This window comes from Cnephaeus nilssonii (assembly GCF_951640355.1).
Source record: "Cnephaeus nilssonii genome assembly, chromosome: 3".
Taxonomy (NCBI): Eukaryota; Metazoa; Chordata; class Mammalia; order Chiroptera; family Vespertilionidae; genus Cnephaeus; species Cnephaeus nilssonii.
Window position 1 is genome coordinate 80,541,249 of NC_137074.1, and position 21,945 is coordinate 80,563,193.

Genomic DNA, 21,945 nt, shown 5'->3' on the forward strand with positions numbered 1-21,945 from the left:
TCTAAAACAAATAATAGAATCTATCACATAAGGCTATTGTGAGAATTAAGTGATACAAAATCATGTGTGATATAATTTGCTCAAAATGTAGTGATCACAGATTAATAACTATTAGTGTTGTTACTGTACTGCATCCTCCTAAAATAGTTACGGAATACTAGTTTTTCTGTTAAATCACATTCAGTGTTTTCATAATGTCCTTTTTATATTTGAGTCCACTCAATTAATGAGTCTCACTTTTTGTCCTGATCAAAACAATTAATGGAAGGCTGGCAAGCTAGCTGAAAATGCGGAACCAGTAGAATATCCTGGATAATTTTGAACTTGACAAATTCCAAGTCACTGGGATTTCAGGACTGTGAGAAAGTATATTACAGAACTTTTACTGTAGTTTTAAAATTATTTTATTCAAATCTCTGAAACATACCACTACCACAGTTATTATATCACATCTTTAATGCTCACCTTTTGCCTCTGTTTTTTATCATTTCCACAGCTAAGTATGTTTAAGATGTTACACATCAAACATTCCAGTTTTTCTTTATATGCAATATTTTCCAGAATTGACACCACTGCTTTCTATACTGTTTCCCAGTGATTAATTTAAAACCAAAGTTTCTATTTAGAGTTCATAATTCTAAGTGGTCTCTAAGTTTTGAGAATAACACAATTTGTATACTGTGGATACCTGAGATATGTCTAAAATTCTAAAGAACATTTATGTAGCAGTTTTTGTTCAGAAAAAAACAAAACAGTTTGGTCACAATCTATTTCAACAAAGTGCTATAGTAAACTGGAGGAATTTTAAAGAAAGTCAGTTATAATTATTGAAGAATCACACATTAACTCATTTTAATAACTCAGTCTTAGGATAAAATATTTTCATTCAGCCAATGAAGTAAAAAATTAAATATGATATATTAAAAAATTCTCAAATTCTGCCTCATTAAATTTTAAGTTCTCTGAGGATAAGGAATATGTTTAATTTACCTTCTATCACCATTGCGTAGTATGGTGCCAGACTAGTACAAGTATAGAGCTACCCAATACATATTCACTGGATAAATAACTTCAGCATAACTTGGTCTCAGGTTGACAAATATTTGACAGTAAAACACCAAATACCATATTAACACAGCATTATTATTTCAGCATAAAACAAAGCACACTAGTTGGTACATTACATTTTATGTTTTATTGATGGTGACATATAGTAAAAATCTAATATACATTAGTCACCCATTGTCCCTTATAAATATTTAAAGTTCTTTTTCACAAGCACAATCCCATTGCAGTCATACTATAAGCTTTTTTGAAGACAATTAAAAAAATACACTGAAGATATCATAATTCACAATGAGATATTGAGATGGATTTTACATTCTCATTACAAACAAGTGTAGACCTTTACCAAGAGGTTGATATTCTGGGGATCCTTTCTGAGGATTTATTTTCATATAATTAATGGCCAGATTAGCATACGTGAAATCTTATAAACTTTATTCAGAGTCCATAAATGCAAGCAGATTATAAAGTATTCTTAGATGTACCAACATCTTTAAAAAGTTTAATGTATTCAGTTTGCTTTAAGATATATTCCTTGAATTGACAATTGTTGAGGTTTCCAAATACTATCTTTTCATGTCTTCACAGCTTGGATCTGATCTGATAACAAAAACAGACAAGACATTATCGGTCTCTACAGGACAAAATCTATTTTTTTAATATAACCTGAGACAAATCTATAAGAACAGTAGAAAGCTATGCATACAGTTTTTTAAAAAAGCACAAATCATACTATAGTTTTTATTTTCATCGCAGTTGTACTAGTAGATGCATAGAGCCAGTTAGCTAGTTCTATATGACTGCATAAAAATTAGCAGTCCCTTGCCTCATCTCTCAACTCCCTTTTAGGTGATTACCTCTTTATCTCTAAATAATATATATTATTACTTGTTGAAATACCAGTTTCTTCCATTTAATATGAGGCCTCAGTTCTTATGTATCTCTATGCTGCTCTCTACAAACCTCATAATGCTTTCAATACTCCCATCCTCCTAACGAAGTAATATAGTCATTATCAATATAACTAGAGGCCCGGTGCATGAAATTTGTGTGTGTGTGTGTGGGTCCATCAGCCCGGCCTGCACCCTCTCCAATCTGGGACGCCTTGGGGGATGTTTGACTGCCGGTTTAGGCCCAATGCCTGTGGAATCGGGCCTAAATCAGCAATCGGACATCCCTCTCGCAATCTGGGACCGCTGGCTCCTAACTGCTCACCTGCCTGCCTGCCTGATCACCCCTAACCACTCTGCCTGCTGGCCTGATTGCCCCTAACTGCCCTCCCCTGCCAGCCTGGTCACCCCTAACCGCCTCTGCCTCGGCCCCCACCACCATGGCTTTGTGTGGAAGGATGTCCAGAAGACGTCTGGTCTAATTAGCATATTACCCTTTTATTAGTATAGATTATACAACATAAGCTTTAAGGTAGAATTGCATTAGTAGAAATGAAGAGACATCTCATTAAAAAATGTATATTGGTTTGATATAATTTAAATCCACTTGTTTATGACAAAAATCAAGTCTTTAAGAATAGGATTGCTTGCCCTAGCTGGTTTTGCTCAGTGGCTAGAGCTTTGGCCTGAGGACTGAGGGTCCCAGGTTCAATTCTGGTCAAGGGCACATGCCTGGGTTACGGGCTCGATCCCCAGTAGGGCGCATGCAGGAGGCAGCGATCAATGATTCTCTCTCATCATTGATGTTTCTCTCTCTCTCCCTCTCCCTCCCTTTCTGAAATCAATAAAAATCTATTTAAAAAATAAAAGAATAAGATTGCTTTGCTATCAAAGCCAAGTAAGGTGTGTCACTCGTTGTCCCTGATGAAGTCTGCACAGCTCAGTTGCTAAGCGACTTTGCTGGGTTCTTATCAAATAAAATCTGTGGAGAAGCAACTACGCCCACCATGCATTTAGGCTATAAAGACGGAAAGTTGGGGAGGACAGAGTGTTTCTGGGGTAGGAGACAGTGAGGGTCAGTGGCTGGGAGGCAGGGAAGACACGGGAATGCCCAGTGCCTGGAAGCACTGGAGGGTCTGGGATATGCAAATCTGCTGGGGGCAGAGTCAAGCCCCGCGGTCTGAGAGGTCAGGTCCGGAGGGAGGGCAGGGGTGTGGTTCCAGGGAATCCCCTTCCTGCGAGGCTCCTCCTCCCCTTATCTCCCTAAACTGCCCATTTGGATCAAGGGGGTGTGAAGCAGGTATACAATGCCTGGGAGGGACGTCCCTCAGTCCCAGATCTCTCCGGGGTGGGGGAGGGGTATTTGTGTTGGTTTATTTGATTCTTCTTACACGTTGAAGGGGGTGGCAGGGGAGTGTCTGCCAGACATGGTTTCCTTCTGCTTGCTTGCCAGAGCTGCCCCATGTGATGCCTTTCCCCTTCCTTCCCCACTGCCCCAAGATAACACACATGAGATCACCGAGGATGAAACTGGGGCCCCCATTGTATTGTGTGGAGATTGCACTCCACAGAAACCTGCCTGGTCCAGGGAGGTTTGGGGTCATTCACTGTGGGAAAGGCTCTATTTAAACAAAGCCGCTGCTTAGATGGGCACCAGCTAAGCCATTTGTGTAGAGTTTATCATCCCTTCTGGCTGTTTCCTTGGAAACTACAAACTCAAGATAGCAGAGCCAGGGGCTGCCCCCAGGATGGGTGGCCTCTGGGTTGGGCGGTGCAGGAACCGCCTCCACCAGGGGCCACCCAGCATGGAGGTCCTCCTGGTGATGGCAGTCCCTGCCCACCTGCTCCTGCTGTGCATGCCTCCTGCTGAGCGGTCATGATGTTATGGCATCCCGGCTAATTTGCGTATCCCTCTATTATTATATAGGATGAGTCTGTAAATGATGGTCACAGCTGAGAAAGGTAGCACACCTCAGTTATTTTTCCTGTCTTCAATTACATTTTGTTTTCCCTGGAGTTAATAATTGTTCCTTATCTCCAACCCTGCCTCTGCTTTTTTATGTATCTAACTAGTGGCCTGGTGCACAAAATTCGTGCACGGGGGGGTGGGGTGGAGGTCCCTCAGCCCAGCCTGCACCCTCTCCAATCGGGGACCCCTTGGGGGATGTCCGACTGCCGGTTTAGGCCCGATCCAACCAGCAGTCGGACATCCCTCTCACAATCTGGGACTGCTGGCTCCTAACTGCTCACCTGCCTGCCTGCCTGATCGCCCCCAAATGCCCTCCCCTGCTGGCCTAATCTTGACCCTAACTGCTCGCCCATGCCGGTCTGATTGCCCCTAACTGCCCTCCCCTGCTGGCCTGATCTCACCCCTAACTGCCCTCCCCTGCCGGCCTGATCGCCCCTAACTGCCTCTGCCTTGGCCCCCACCACCATGTCTTTGTCTGGAAGGAAGTCAGACACCTGGAAGATGGCCAGGCGACCCGGTCTAATTAGCATATTACCCTTTTATTAGTATAGATAGATTATATAGGATAGGATAGCTTAAATGGGAGGGGGGAGCCTTTTTCAGCAGGAGGAGATGCTCTTGGCAGACAAAAATACATAATCCCTATATCTAGACTGATAACCAGCAATATGCACTATACTGCCAAACTGGTCATTAAAAATTTGAACCGCTTTCTTACACCTTACACCAAACAGCTGTTGCCCTTAAAACCCCTCCTCAGCCCCCACCTTAGGTTCTGCCTTCGCAGTTCACCCAGATTAGGTTCTGATTGGTTGGTTTCTATGCCAGTCAGTGTCAAAAGCTCTGCCTCCTAGGCAGCCATTGGCTCCTCGCAGGTCACCCAGATTTGGTTCTGATTGGTCAGTTTCTATGCCAGTCAGCATCAAAAGCTCCGCCTCCTAGGCAGCCATTGGCTTCTCGCAGTTCACCCATTTTGGTTCTGATGGGTCTGTTTCTATGCCAGTCAGTGTCAAAAGCTCTGCCTCCTAGGCAGCCATTGGCTCCTCGCAGGTCACCCATATTTGGTTCTGATTGGTCATTTTCTATGCCAGTTAGCATCTCTGGGCCTATCTCTGGGCCTGATCAGAATGGTAGAACTGATCAGCAGCCCCCTCGGCTGCTGGCAAGGCCTGGAGAGAAAGGCAGGCAAGGGCTGATCAGCTGCCATGGAGGCTGCGGATCAGACCCTGCTTCTCTCTCCGGGCCTGATCTGCAGCCCCCTCAGCAGTCAGTGCTGGGTCGCCGCGGCGCCCGCAGCACTGACTCCCAGTGTTTGGTCGTTCTTTTGGTCATTTTGGATGTTACAGACTCTGGCTCTTTATATATATAGATACCACTTCAATCCCATTACTCTACACTGTTTAAACCTTTATTATTATGAAGCACATTACAGAGTCAATCAATTTCACTACAGTCTTCCCAAACTCTCTAATCTGGACCAGTTTTCTCTGCTTGCCCACTTATTTTCACAAAAGATCTTTCACTATCACTCTAGGATCTCCACTATCATCCAGGGGATTCCTTCCCCCACTCTCTTGTGCTTATTTTCCTCTTTCAGGATTCCCCCCTTTTTTCCTTGGTTTACTCCCTTGTTTTTGAGGAATACTCCTCTCAGTGGCTACCTTAGTAAAAGGTATAGAAAGTAAATTCTTAAGACTTTGCATGGCTGAAGATGTCTTAATTCTACAATCACAATACATTGATACAGCTTGAGAACACAATTCCATTTTCTCCTTTGACTGTTCCAGGCACTGCCCAATCATATTACACCTTCCAAGGTTGCTACTGAAAAGTTTGATGCTATTCTGTATCCTTATCCTTTACACAAAATCTCCTTTTCTTCTCATGAAATTTGTAGAATCTTCCATTGTCTTCAGTGTTGACTGTTATTAATGATGTGCCATGGTGTGAGGATATTTTCATCTACTACATTGAGCTCTCAAAAGGACTTTTAACTAAAAACTCATATTTAGTTCTTGAAAATACTGTTTGCTGATTTTTCTCCCCTCTATTTTCTGTCCTCTCTTTCTGAAATTCCTACTATTTGTATATTAAGCCTCCTAAACATGACCCCTTACTTTCTTATCTTTTCTTTCCAATTTTCTATTTTTTCTCCTTTTGCTCTGCTTTCTGAGAGAGTGACTCTATTTTATCTTCTTTTAACTGGGGTTTCAATTTCTACTATTCTATTATTATTTTCTAAAAACTCATTTTTAGGTTCTTTGTTCTTGATACGCTACTAGTTTTTTTTTTCTTCTTTTGTTAATCCTCACCAGATATTTTTTCCATTGATTTTTCAGAGAGAGTAGAAGGGACTGGAAGACACATTGATTGGTTGCCTTCCACATGTACCCCAACTGGGGTCTGGATTAAGCCTACAACCGAGGTACATGTCCTTGACTGGCATCGAACCCACGGCCAGACCACAGGCCAGTGCTCTAACCAATGAGCCAAACCAGCTAGTGCAGTGGTCGGCAAACTGCGGCTCGCAAGCCACATGCGGCTCTTTGGCCCCTTGAGTTTTTAGCAAAGGCCAGCTTAGGAGTACCCTAATTAAGTTAATAACAATGTACCTACCTATATAGTTTACATTTAAAAAATTTGGCTCTCAAAAGAAATTTCAATTGTTGTACTGTTGATATTTGGCTCTGTTGACTTATGAGTTTGCCTACCACTGAGCTAGTGCATACTCTACTAGTTTTTTGAAATGTTCCCCTAAATAAACTCTACTTCCTTTAACCTATTTTTCCTGTTTGTTTATGTTCCTTAATTCATAATGTTTTGGTCCTCAAATGCCTGGTGATCCTTTGCCATTTTCTCATATGTATTAACAAACACTGTAAAGCTGAACTGGAATTGTGATATGCATTTTAGGCTTGTCAAATGTGGTTTTCCTTCTAGTGTATCTAGCTAAGCCATTTCCTTGGAAATCTCTGATGTTAATACCACTAGTTCTTTTCTCTTAGGCTGGTCCAATTCCTCAAAGATGACTTTGTATCTCGTGCCTACCACCAGTGTCTTCTGGGAGAAGCAGAAGTTAGAAGAGGGTTATAATATTTGGTATGAAAACTTTCAGTTACTCCTTATTTTCAGTTCAGCACTACCACACACAGTTGTGCTTGCTGTTCTCCAGTCCAGAGACACTCTGTTTGATTCTCTGCAGAGAATGAACCTTCAACCTTCTTTTGGGATAAGGATGTAAGACTGTGTGTTCTCTTTTCAGCCCTACCTCTCTTATTTCCAATTTCTACCAATATCAAGCCTTTGTGGGGATCTGCAATGTAAATTAGCCTTCCAGCTTTCCTCGGTGCTGGCTTAGAATTCAGCTTTCTCTGTTAAGAGAAAGGGTCTTTAAGTCTGTTAGGTCATTCATTATTTATCAGACCAGATCAACATTCATCAGATATCCAGCTTCCAAAGTCTGGGTGCCATTGTTTTTTGTTCTATTTTGGTTGCCATTTTTGTCATTCCCATTCCTTTTGCCCTTGTGGGTTAATGTCTTTAAACAAAAGTTCCTTAACTATTAGTGACATCTGAGGAGGAGATGAAAGTTAAGTGTCATTGGAACACCCATATGAATAGTTTATGTGTTTTATTAAAACCTGAAAGCATAGCCAAAACCGGTTTGGCTCAGTGGATAGAGCGTCGGCCTGCGGACTCAAGGGTCCCAGGTTCGAATCCGGTCAAGGGCATGTACCTTGGTTGCGGGCACATCCCCAGTAGGGGGTGTGCAAGAGGCAGTTGATCGATGTTTCTAACTCTCTATCCCTCTCTCTTCCTCTCTGTAAAAAAAAAATAAATAAATAAAAATAAAAAAATTAAAAAAAAAACAAAAAAAACCTGAAAGCATAAACCTTTCCCATACAGATAAAGTGATAAAATGAGTAAGTTTCCTTAGTCACATGGGAGGATTTCTTTTTATAAATATCTCACTTCAAAGTTTCAGAGCTAGAAAACAACTTCTATCTCTGCAATAGTTTCTGTATATTCTCTGTTGGTTTTTAAAAATACTTCATAGTCTACTCAGGGATTCTTGTTTTTGGGCTGCAATACATAGGAAATCATTGTGAATCCTTCCGAAAAAGAATGGAATCATGGCACAAAATGTTTCATTTAATATTCTATCTCCAAAATTTTAGCCTTAAACTCTAAATAATAAAATTATGCTAAGTGAAATAAGCCAGTCAGAGAAAGATAAATATCACATGATCTCACTCATTTGTGGAATATAATGAACAACATAAACTGATGAAAAATAGGCCCAGAGGCATAGAAGCATCGAACAGACTGTCAAATATTAGAGGGAAGGCGGGAAGAGTAGGGGGTGGGGGAAAGGGTAAGAGATCAACCAAAGGACTTGTATGCATTCATATAAGCATAACCAATGGACATGGACAGTAGGGAGATGAGGTCCTGTGCTGGGGGCGGGAGCGGGCTGGGAGATGTCAATAGGGGAAAAGGAGACATCCTATCTAATAAAAGAGTAATATGCAAATTGACCATACCTCCGCTACACACAAGCCATGCCCACCAGCCAATCAGGAGCGAGTATGCAAATTAACCCAGCCAAGATGGCTGCAGCCATAGAGCGAGCAGGAGGCTTGGGTTTCCCCGGCAATGGAGGAAGCCAAGCTTTCCGCACACCCTGGCCAGCCCTGGACCACTCAAGGCTACAAAGTTTCAATTATAGAAGATAAATAAATCCCAACAAAAATGGTGGCAGCCACGGAGCTGGAAAGAGCAGGAGGCTTGAGTTGCCCACGGCAATGGAGGAAGCCAAGCTTCCGCATCCCTGGCCTGCCTCCGCTCAAGGCTACAAAGTTTCAATTATAGAAGATAAATAAATCCCAACAAAAATGGTTGTGGCCACGGAGCAAGCAGGAGGCTTGGCTCGGCTTAAGGCTACAAAGTTTCAATTTTAGAAGATAAATAAATTCCAGATACCAGGGCCTCTGCTTGGGTCGCCGGGGGGCGTGGCCGGCCTGCAAACCACCACAGGCCCCTCAACCAGGCTGCTCCACGCCCCAAGGGAACCCCCACCCTGATCCGGGACACCCTTCAGGGCAAACCAGCTGGCCCCCACCCGTGCACCAGGCCTCTAGCCTATCTAATAAGAGTAATATACAAATTGACCATCACTCCAACACACAAGATGGCTGCCCCCCATGTGGTCAAAGATGGCTGCCCCATGTGGACACAATATGGCTGCCACAAGATGGCCAGCAGGGGAGGGCAGTTGGGAGGGACCAGGCCTGCAAGAGAGGGCAGCTGGGGACGATCAAGCCTGCAGGGGAGTGCAGTTAGGGGTGACCAGGCCGGCAGAAGAGTGAAGTTGGGGGTGACTGGGCCGGCAGTTGGGGGGAACCCAGGCCTGCAGGGGAGAGCAGTTGTGGGGGACCAGGCCTGCAGGGGAGGGCAGTTAGGGGTGACCAGGCCTGCAGGGGAGGGCAGTTAGGGGCAAAAAAGCTGGCAGGGGAGCAGTTAGGCATCAATCAGGCTGGCAGGGGAGTGGTTAGGGGGTGATCAGGTTGGCAAGCAGAAGCGGTTAGGGGCAATCAGGAAGGCAGGCAGGTGAGCCGTTGGGAGCCAGCAGTCCTGGATTGTGAGAGGGATGTCCGACTGCCCGTTTAGGCCCGATTTTACCGGGATTGGGCCTAAACAGGCAGTCGGACATCCCTCGAGGGGTCCCAGATTGGAGAGGGTGCAGGCTGGGCTGAGGGACACCACCCCCGTGCACGAATTTCATGCCCTGGGCCTCTAGTATGTAATATTTTCAACAATAAAGAATTAAAAACAACAACAAAATAAATAGAAAATTCAATAAAAAAGAAAAAGAAAAGAAATTGGTCCAAGGGCCTTCTTGTTTATAATGCTAGGAAATTTCAGAATTTTGGAAGCAAAATGAAGAGATAAACTCAGAATAGCTTTCACAGATAGATTTACATAAAAAAATCTAATAAGTTAGTTAAATGCACAGACAAGTCTCTTGCATGCTGTTAGCTATTTTATAAAATAGGTTTTTGCCTTTTTTTTAATAGAGACTGAAGCATCAAATTGCAAACTATTTGCTATTACATAAGAAATATGAACAGAAGATCTTGTATTCAAAACCAAACCAACATACTTTTTAATATATGTACAAAGTTTCTTTCATTATTAAATAGAGCACTTAGGTAAAAGGGTACATTTAACATTTACTGAGTGTTTTCTAATGCTAGTGATTTTAACACATACAGTGTTTCATTTAATCTGTGCAACTATTTTCACATTTATTTTTTCAATTTTACAGATGAAGACAATTATCTTCAAAAGAGATGTTAATTAATAATAAGTCGTGGAATGAATCTTCTACACTCAAAAGCCCAACTGCTTTTTAACTACTATTCCATGATGCCTACATAAAATTGGGACAACTAGCTTACCTTGCAGAAAACTGCTGTAACAGTTACATAAAAAATATGGCAACAGAAGGGCACAAAAGTATTTCCAATAACGTACCCACCTTACAAAGACTTGGGAAGTAAGATGCAAAGGTAAGGAATCAGAAAAGTCAGACATAAAAATTAGATGACAAGACCAGAGTCGGCAAGTGGCACAGTGATGTTGGATTGTTACTGACACCTAGTGGCCTCACTGTTACAAAATAAATAAAAAATAAATAAATAAAGGGAAGAGAGAGCTATGATAGAGCGGAGAAGCTACGATGTAAAATTCACATGACTATTTCAACCTATTTTTAGTGGTTACTGTGCTTTGAGTTACTTTATGAACAATAGTGGGGCTTGATCCATGCTATATCTTAACTGTGAGCAGTAATAAGCACTTGTAAATAAGAATCAAGGCTGAAAATATGCTTTTGGTGTTTTCTCTGGAATGTTCCTCTGCAACCTATGTTTATATGGGAATCAGTTCCTTAACTTTCTTTCTTTTTTTTTTTTTTTTCCCACAGAGCAGGGTTACTTTAATTGCTACTGGTTTTCACAAGATAAAATGGGCAGTGTTTCTTGCCCTTATCTGTTTTTTTTTTTTAATTTCTTTATTAAGGTGTCACATATTTGTCCTCATCCCCCCATTCCCATCCCACACCCCTCCCCATGGATGCCCCAACCCCCTGTTGAACTTAACCATTGGTTAGGCTCATATGCATGCACACAAGACCTATGGTTGATCTCTCCCCCCTCCCCCCACCCTCCCCTATCCTCCCTCTGAGGCCCGACAGTCCGATCGATGCCTCCTTGTTTCTGGTTCTGTTCTTGTTCATCAGTCTATGTTGTTCATCATTTCCACTAGATGAGCGAAATCATGTGTCACTAGAGATATACTTATAAGAATTATAAGAATTGAATGTGCGACGAGCAATAATAGTTATGCTGACAGGCAAATGAATCAGTCTGTAGTGAGTTTCTTTCTGGACCAACAGTTCTTTTGAGACCCAATATCAATGTCCACCAGTTCCTTATGAGTACATGTCGGCACTGACCCCTCAGCTCTGGATGGTGGACAAATGGTGGTAATGCAGGTCCAACTCCCTCTGGTTTGGTCTCGGCCGGACCCAGGGGCACGGCTTCACCCGGATCCAGGGGCCCACGGCCTCACCCGGACCCGGGACCCAGCCTCACCCGGATCCAGGGGCACACGACCTCACCCAGACCCAGGATTCAGCTTCACCCAGACCCAGGGGCGCATGGCCTCACCCGGACCCAGGGGGGCGTGGCCTCTCCCGGACCCGGGATCTAGCTTCCCCCGGACCCAGGGGCACTTGGCCTCACCCGGACCCAGGGGCGCGTGGCCTCTCCCAGACCCAGGGTCACGTGGCCTCACCCGGATCCAGGGGCCCTCAGCCTCACCCGGACCCGGGGCCCAGGCTCACCCGGATCCAGGGGCCCACGGCCTCACCCGGACCCGGGACCCAGGCTCACCCGGATCCAGGGGCCCACGGCCTCACCCGCACCCGGGACCCAGGCTCACCCGGATCCAGGGGCCCACGGCCTCACCCGGACCCGGGGCCAGGCTCACCCGGATCCAGGGGCCCACGGCCTCACCCGGACCCGGGACCCAGCCTCACCCGGATCCAGGGGCACACGGCCTCGCCCAGACCCAGGATTCAGCTTCACCTGGACCCAGGGGCGCATGGCCTCACCCGGACCCAGGGGGGCGTGGCCTCTCCCGGGCCTGGGACCCAGCCTCACCCAGAGTTCCTTAACTTTCATCACTTCTTTATCCCAACCCAAGAAACTAAGTTGGTTGTGTTCACAGAAAAATTCTAGTAGTTATGCTAGAATCACTAGAGGTTCTCAATTAAGTTTCACTTAATTATAAAATTATGACTAGAATGTTCTTTGCAGTTTTTTACTTTTTAATGTTTTAACTTTTTTAGTTTATTTATTTTTTATTGATTTTTTTAGAGAGGAGGAAAGGAGAGAGAGGGGGAGAGAGAGGGAGAGAGAGAGGGAGAAGAAAAGGGAGAGGGGGGAGGATTGGTTACCTCCCATATGCATCCCGACATGGGATTGAACCAAAAACCTGGGTATGTGCCCTGACTGGGAATTGAACTGGCAACTTTTTGGTGTACAGGACGATGCTTCAAGCAACTGAGCCACACTGGCCAGGGTGCTCTTTGCACTTTAATGGTAAATGTTATGATGGCTACAAATGAGAAAAATCACTAATAGTCTGTGTAGTTAATTAAAATGCCACATTTTACTAACACATGAAAAATATTTATCAGATGTACACTTAGTACTTTGAACCAAAGAAATATTATGTCATTGTATGGGTAAGCAGCTAAATATATCTTAATTTATTCCCCAATATAGTAAGCTTGTCCAGACATAAACTTAATATTTGGTTCAAAGATCCAACATGACATGCAGAAGAGGAAAAGAAATCACACATAACTGTAATCAAAATGTTAGTTTAGCCCTGGCCTGGTGGCTCAGTTGGTTGGAGCATTGTGCCATGCACCAAAAGGTTTCAGGTTCCATTCCTGGTCAAGGCACATACCTAGGTTGAGGGTTCAATCCCCAGCCGGGATGTGTATGGGAGGCAACTAATCAATGTTTCTCTCTCATATCAATGTTTCTCTCTAACATCAATGTTTCTCTCTCTCTCTCTTTTCCTGTCTTTCTAAAACTCAATAAAAACATATCCTAAAGTGAGAATTAAAAAAATGGTTAGTGTAGAAAGAGTTAAGTTGATAGCCCAAGACGAAAACTTAAATTTATAATATATTGCTCACCCTTATTCAGAGCAGGGAGATGCCTAATAGGAATGATCCTTAGTTGTTCTGCTCATAAGCGAAAATTTCTTGGCCTGACTCTCAGTGTCCTGAAACCTAAAGAACTCAGTTTCATTCATTTTTACTGCTCTTTGTGGTCTACTGTGCTTCCAGCGATTCCTGTAACTAGTAGACAATGTAAATTTAGGAAAAATAATAATTTATTTATTTTAATTTTGTTTATTGTTTCAAGTATTACATATGTCTCCTTTTTCCTGGATTGAGCCCCCCTGCCACTCCCACTCCCTGAGGACAAGCCCCCACCACCTCAGTGTCTGTGTCTATTGCTTATGCTAATATGCATGCATACAAGTCCTTTGGTTGATCTCTAACCCCCCACCCCCTGCCTTAATATCTTAAATCTTAATTTATTCCCTGATATAGTAAACTTGTACCAACCTATGATAGCTATTTTTGATGAATAACAAATAGAGCTGCTACATACAAATCAATAGAATACCAGTATTTATAATTCTCAATAAGAGTGTTAAAAGTTGTGTAAATATGTGAAATATAAAATAGAGGCCTGGTGCACGAAATTCGTGCACAAGGGGCAGGTCCCTCAGCCCAGCCTGCGCCCTCTTGCAATCTGGGATCCCTCAGGGGATGTCCGCCTGCCGGCAGGGGGATCAGGCCTAAGCTGGCAGGCAGACATCCCTCTCACAGTCCAGGATCTCTCTACCAGTCTGGGACCCCTCACTCCTTACTGCCCTGCCTGCTTACTGCTTGGCTAGCTGCTCCTTAGTGCTGCCATGGAGGCAGGAGAGGCTCCCACCACCACCACTGCACTCGCCAGCTTCTGGCTGAGTGGCGCTCACCCTGTGGGAGCGAACTGACCACCAGGGGGAAGCTCCTGCATTGAGCATCTGACCCCTGGTGGTCAGTGTGCATCATAGCGACCAGTCGTTCCGCCGGTCGTTCGGTCTATTTGCATATTAAGGTTTTATTATATAGGATTAAGATATATATAAAGTAAAGCATTCTTAAAACACATGCCATGCAGACTTATTTTAGTTATTGACAGTAAGACTAACATTTGTCCCAAACTTGAAATATGCTTCCATTACTAGATCTCTTAGAAATTTATTGCTATAGAAAAATGGGCAAGAGGGAGGCAAGATGGCGACCGGTAGGAAGGTAGGGAGGGAGAGTGTGTGAGAGAGTGAGGGAGCGATAGAGGTGTGTGTGGACGTGTGTGGGTGTGTGTGTGAGTGAAATAGGGACAGTGAGACCCTGCAGTTCTTCCAGGGGGCTGCCAACCCAGGCAGTCTTAGACAGCAAAACCCCGAGGACACCGGCGGCACAGAGACCACGCCATCTTGAAGAACAGAACTGCTTGAGACTAGGATCCTAGCCTCGCCACCACCCAGTCTGGTCTCGGAAGCAAACCAGGACCCTGCAGCCACTCTGGTAGAAGACCTGCCACCACAGCTGCAGACCCAGGGACACCAGGACTCCAGTCACCCGGCCACAGATTTCTGTGAGTCACAAAGCCAACCTCTCTTCCCCACCGCCCCTGCGGCAGCGACATAGAAACTACTAGAGCCCAGCCACACAATAAGGCTTTCTGCACACACAAAGCAGTGGCGACTCTGCCTGACTTTGAGCCTTGGTGTCAGACACGGGAAGTTTGTTTCCCACGACTCATCTCCATGCCCAGGCAGGGAGACTGAGCGGAATTCGAGCCTAGCCGCTCATCCCTAGGGAGGTGGTCTTCTGCGACCAGATCCCGCGCCCACGCAGGGCATGGAAACAGCGCTGAACTTGAGCCTGGACTTGCGAACTTGAGGAATTTGTTTCCCGCGACTCATCTCCACGCCCAGGCAGGGAGGCAGTCCTGAATTTGCGCATAGGTGCATGACCTTGGGGAGATTGTTTTCTGCGACCAGATCCTACAACCATGCAGGTAGACAGCACTGAATCTGAGCCTGGGGGTGCAAACCTGGGGAGTTTATTTCCCATGACCAGACCCTGCACCTTAGCAGAGAGGCTGCGGTGAATTTGAACCTGGATGTGCTGTCTTGGGGAGTTTGTTCCCCATGACCAGACCCTGTGCCCACACAGGAAGGCAGCGCTGAATTGGAGCCTGGGTACATGGACACAGGGTGTTTGTTTTCCACAGTGCACACCCGTGTGACCAGACCCCACACCCACACTAAGTGGCAGTGCCTCCTGACTTTGATTCAGGGCAAGCGCACACAGAAGGCTGTTTACCGCAGGGCAGATGTGGACCTCCTGCCAACACAGTGCGACTGAGCAAACTGGTCTCCCGGGCAGATCGGGGACCCTGAATCTCCACACAAGAGGCAGCATTGACCACCAGTGACTAGACTCCGTTCCTCATTACGTGTGCCTGAGAGATCCCTGATTCCCAGTACATTCACACTAAGAGCCAGTGACTCCAATTCTTGGCGTATGTGCACACAGGGACCCGATTCTCAGTGCGAGGTAGCACCAAGAAACAAAGACTCTGATACTTGATTCTTGGCATGGACACAGGGAGCCTCTGACTCCTGACACGCAATAGGGGACTTTGATTTTTGGCACACGCCAGTGGGTTCTCTGTTTCAACGTGGTGCAGGCAGGGTCCCTGATTCTAGGTGCACACACGAGGCCACACTAAGCGCCTGTGACTGTGACCCAGGGCGAGCGTGGTTCCCACCAAGCCACAGCAACCACACGTCTTGGTATCAGAGCTCTTCAGTGACACTTGGGGGGTGCAAAACTCCCACTGCACATGGTCCAGGCCCCTGCAACTCAACATCTGAACCTTCGGGTGATAGTCAGAATGGGGAGACAACAAAGCAATCCCCAGAGGAAAGAAAAGGAGGAATCGCCAAGTAAGGAAATAAGTGAAAGGGAAGCATGCAACATGACAGAAAAAGAATTCAGAGTAATGGTCATACAGTTGATACACCGGATGGACGAGAAAATCAACAACCTATGCAAAAATCAGGAAGAAATGAAAAATGATATAACTACAATCAAAAACACCATGGAAGGCTTCAACAGTAGACTAGAAGAAGCAGAGGACCGAATCAGCAAGTTAGAAGATCAAGTACAGAAACAAGCCCAATCTGAACAGCAACTAGAGAAAAAAATTAAAAAGCAGGAGGAGAGCCTAAGGGAGCTTTGGGACAATGCAAAATGAAATAACATACGTATAATAGCACTGCCAGAAGGAAAAGAAGAGCAGCAAGGATTAGAAAATTTATTTGAAAAAATAATGACAGAAAACTTCCCTGACATGGGGAAGAAAAAAGTTACTCAAGTACAAAGAGTCCCAAGCAAGATGAATCCCAAAAGACCCACACCAAGACACGCCATAATTACAATGGCAAATGTTATCGACAAAGAGAGAATCTTAAAGGCTGCAAGAGAGAGACAGAGAGTTACCTACAAAGGATCCCCCATAGATTATCAAATGATTTCTCAACAGAAACACATCAAGCTAGAAGGGAATGGAAGGAGATGTACAAAGTGATGCAAAGCAAGGGATTCAATCCAAGAATACTCTATCCAGCAAGACTATCAATCAAAATTGAAGGGGAAATCAGGAGCTTCACAGAAAAAAAAGGCTAAGGAAGTTTATCACTACCAAACCAGCAATGCAAGAAATGCTAAAGGGAATGCTGTAAAAAGAAGAAACAAAAAAGTAAGAAGGAACACAGCCTCAAAAAATAAAAATGGCTACAAACAAGTACCTTTCAATAATAACTTTAAATGTAAATGGACTAAATGCTCCAACCAAAAGACATCGAGTGGCTGAATGGATAAAAAAACATGACCCATATATATGCTGTCTACAAGAGACCCCCTCAGAACAAGGGACTCACACAGACTGAAAGAGAAGGGATGGAAAAATATCTTTCAGGCAAATGGAAATGAAAAAAAAGCTGGGGTAGCAATACTTATATCTGACAAAATAGACCTCAAAGTGAAGGCCATAACAAGAGATAAGGAAGGCCACTTCATAATACTAAAGGGATCGATACAACAAGAGGATATAACCCTGATAAACATATATGCACCTAATGCAGGAGCACCCAAATACATAAAAAATTTCCTGGAAGATATCAAGAGAGAGATAGACAACAATACAATCATAGTAGGGGACTTTAATACACCACTGACATCACTGGATAAATCCTCTAGACAAAAAAATCAGCAAAGAAACAACAATCCTAAATGACTCACTAGATCAGATGGACTTAACTGACATCTTCAGAACATTTCACCCCAAAGCTGTGGAATATACGTTCTTCTCAAGTGCACATGGGACATTTTCAAAAATAGGCCACATACTGGGTCACAAGCAAAGTCTCCCCAAATTCAAGAAGATTGAAATCATACCAAGCATCTTTTCAGACCACGAATGGCATAATATTAGAAATAAACTACAATAAAAACAATCCAAAACACTCAAACACTTGGAAGCTGAATAGCATGTTATTAAATATTGATTGGGTTACCAATGAGATCAAGGAAGGAATTAAAAACATTCTGGAAACTAATGACAATAAAAACACAACAATCCAAAACCTATGGGACACAATGAAAGCAGTCCTGAAAGGGAAGTTTATAGCTCTACAGGCTTACCTCAAAAAACAAGAAAAATTGGTAGTAAATTATCTAATGCCACAACTCAAAGAATTAGAAAGAGAGCAACAAGAAAAGCCCAGAGTGAACAGAAGGAAGGAGATAATAAAGATTAGAGCAGAAATAAATGACATAGAGACAAAAAAAAAAAAAACAAACAAAACCAATACAAAAGATCAATGAAACCAAGAGGTGGTTCTTTGAAAGGATAAACAAGATTGATGAACCTCTAGCCAGGCTCACCAAGAAGCAAAGAAAGAGGACCCAAATAAACAAAATCAGAAATGATAGAGGCGAAATAACAACAGACCCCACAGAAATACAAAGGATTGTTAAAAAATATTATGAACAACTCTATTCCAACAAACTAGACAACCTGGAGGAAATGGACATATTCCTAGAAAAATACAACCTTCCAAAACTCAATCAGGAAGATTCTCAAAACCTCAATAGGCCAATAACTATGGAAGAAATTGAAGCAGTCATCAAAAAGCTTCCAGCAAACAAAAGCCCAGGCCCAGATGGCTTCACAGGAGAGTTTTACCAAACATTCAAGGAAGAACTAAAACCTATCCTCCTCAGACTATTCCAAAAAATTCAAGAGGAAGGAACACTTCCAAACTTATTCTATGAAGCCAGCATCACCCTAATACCAAAACCAGATAAAGACAACACAATGAAAGAGAATTACAGGCCAATATCCCTCATGAACATAGATGCCAAAATTCTCAACAAAATTCTAGCAAATCGGATACAGCAGTACATCAGAAAGATCATACACCATGACCAAGCAGGATTTATACCAGGGATGCAATGATGGTACAATATCCACAAATCAATAAACGTGATACATCACATAAATATATTGAGGGGGAAAAATCACATAGTCATATCAATTGATGCAGAAAAAGCATTTGACAAAATCCAACACCCTTTCTTGATAAAAACTCTCAACAAGGTGGGAATAGAAGGATCATACCTCAACATCATAAAAGCCATATATGATAAACCCACAGCCAGCATCACACTCAATGGACAAAAACTAAAACCATTTCCCCATAGAACAGGAACAAGACAGGGATGCCCTCTCTCACCACTCCTGTTCGACATAGTACTGGAAGTACTAGCCATTGCTATCAGACAAGAAGAAGAAATAAAAGGCATCCAAATTGGAAAAGAAGTAAAATTGTCCTTTTTGCAGACGACATGATACTGTACATAGAAAACCCTAAAGACTCCATCAAAAAATTATTAGACTTAATAAATGAATTCAGCAAGGTGGCAGGATACAAAATTAATGCCAAGAAATCTATGGCATTTCTATACACCAATAGTGAACTTACAGAAAGAGAGACTAAAAAAGCAATCCCATTTACCATCGTACCAAAAAAATTAAGATACCTAGGAATAAACTTTACTAAAGAGGTAAAAGACATATATGCAAAAAACTACAGGACACTGAAAAAAGAGATAGAAGAAGATACAAACAGATGGAAGAACATACCATGTTCATGGATTGGTATCATCAACATCATCAAAATGTCCATTCTACCCAAAGCAATCTATAGATTCAATGCAATCCCCATTAAAATACCAACAGCATATTTCACAGACCTAGAATGAACTCTCCAAAAATTCATCTGGAATAAAAAAAGACCTCGAATAGCTGCAGCAATCCTGAGAAGGAAGTACAAAGTAGGTGGGATCTCAATACCAGATATCAAGCTGTATTACAAAGCCACTGTTCTCAAAACAGCCTGGTACTGGCACAAGAACAGACATATAGATCAATGGAATAGAATACAGAACCCAGAAATCGACCCAAACCACTATGCCCAATTAATTTTGGACAAAGCAGGCATGAACATACAATGGAATTAAGACAGTCTCTTCAATAAATAGTATTGGGAAAATTGGACAGATACATGCAAACAAATCAAACTAGACCACCAACTTACACCATACACAAAAATAAACTCAAAATGGATAAAGGACTTAAACAAAAGTACTAGAGGAATCCACAGGCAGCAAAATCTCAGACATATGCCATAGGAACTTCTTCAATGATACTGCTCCTAGGGCAATGGAAAATAAAGAGAAAATAAACAAATGGGACTACATCAAAATAAAAAGCTTTTGCCAAAACCGGTTTGGCTCAGTGGATAGAGCGTCAGCCTGCGGACTGAAAGGTCCTAGGTTCGATTCCGGTCAAGGGCATGTACCTTGGTTGCGGGCACATCCTCAGTAGGGGGTGTGCAGGAGGCAGCTGATCGATGTTTCTCTCTCATCGATGTTTCTAACTATCTCTTTCCCTTCCTCTCTGTAAAAAATCAATAAAATATATATAAAAAAAATAAATAAAAAGCTTTTGCACAACAAAAGAAACCATCAACAAAACAACAAGAAAGCCCACTGCATAGGAGAACATATTTGCCAATGTTATCTCTGATAAGGGTTTAATCTCCAACATTTACAGGGAACTCACACAACTCAACAAAAGGAAGATAAACAACCCAATCAAGAAATGGGCAATGGACCTAGATAGAAACTTTTCGAAAGAAGACAGAAGGAAGGCCAAGAGACATATGAAAACATGCTCAATCACTAATTATCCAAGAGATGCAAATCAAAACGACAATGCGGTACCATCTCACACCTGTCAGAATGGCTATCATCAATAAATCAATAAATGACAAATGTTGGCGAGGATGCGGAGAAAAAGGAACCCTGGTGCACTGCTGGTGGGAATGCAGATTGGTGCAGCCACTGTGGAGAACAGTATGGAGTTTCCTCAAAAAACTAAAAGTGGAACTCCCATTTGACCCAGTAATACCACTTCTAGGAATATATCCCAAGAAGCTAGAAACATCCATCAGAAAGGATATATGTACCCCTATGTTCATAGCAGCACAATTTACCATAGCTAAGATTTGGAAACAGCCTAAGTGACCATCAGCAGATGAGTGGATTAAAAAACTGTGGTACATCTACACAATGGAATACTACGCTGCGCTAAAAAAGAAGGAATTCCTACCATTTGCAACAGCATGGATGGACCTGGAGAGCATTATGCTAAGTGAAATAAGCCAGTCAGAGAAAGATAAGTATCACATGATCTCACTCATTTGTGGAATATAATGAACAACATAAACTGATGAACAAAACAGTTCCAGAGACAGAGAAACATCGATCAGACCATCAAACCTCGGAGGGAAGGTAGGGGAGGGTGGGGGTAAGGAGGAGAGATCAACCAAAGGACTTGTATGCATGCATATGGGCCTAACCAATGGACACAGACAACAGGGGGGTGAGGGCATGAGTGGGGGAGATGGGGGGTACTGGGGGAATAAGGACACATATGTAACACCTTAATCAATAAAGAAATTAAAAAAAATTATTGCTATAAATTAAAAATATTTCTACAGTTGTCACTATTTTGACTATAAAAAGCAAACACTTTAAATAAATCCTTTAGAAAAATGTAATAGAAGTAAATGGAGCAAGGTACTGGATACTTACTGTAATGTATTTTCTGACAGCAGAAATAAATGAAAACAAGAGGAGAAAAAGGCAGTGATATAATAAAAATAAAATGTTATAAAAGGAAAGAAAAATGTCAATGGAAAGGAAATATAGGTTGAAGATGAACAGTATTTTGTGATGTACCTTGAAGCCAGTCTACACCTTCTTGCAATCCTTCTCCTTTTATGGCATCACTAGCACTGAAATAAAATCCACAAGAAACATATCTATTTCATTACATTGTAGAACTATAAGAACAAATAATTGCAATTTTTCCATATGGCAAATTAATATATTCTAATAACACATATCTGAGCAAAACTGGTTAAGCAATGAAACTGAATGTACATAAAAAAACAAAAGTCTGAGCATCTCAGAGCAACAAAATTATCCGTAACTTATATTGACATAATTTTTATGACACTTGGAAAAGTGTACCAATAAAAAGTTATTATTTTAGGAACAGTACTCAGACTGACATGACTTTGAGTAATATTTCCAGTGGTGGAAAAGTTTTATAGAGTCCCCCTTCCTATATTACCCAGCCCCAATGACTCAAAAGCAGTTACTTATTAGAAATGCTT

General features: G+C 42.7%; 1 protein-coding gene across 2 annotated transcripts in view; it reads right to left on the minus strand.

Annotated features, from left to right (window-relative positions):
* Positions 1-468: 468 nt before the first annotated feature.
* ARL6 (ARF like GTPase 6) overlaps positions 469-21,945 on the minus strand; it is a 44,050-nt gene continuing 22,573 nt past the window's right edge. The window contains exons 6-7 of one of the 2 annotated variants that reach the window (XM_079767009.1): positions 21,506-21,561; positions 469-1,665 (exon numbers count right to left, since the gene is read on the minus strand). In XM_079767009.1, coding sequence (XP_079623135.1) covers positions 1,640-1,665; positions 21,506-21,561 — 82 coding nt within the window. In that variant the 3' untranslated portion in view covers positions 469-1,639. Of the gene's footprint in view, positions 1,666-21,368; positions 21,562-21,945 lie in introns of those variants that run through there. The other variant, XM_079767008.1, reaches the window with a different exon arrangement.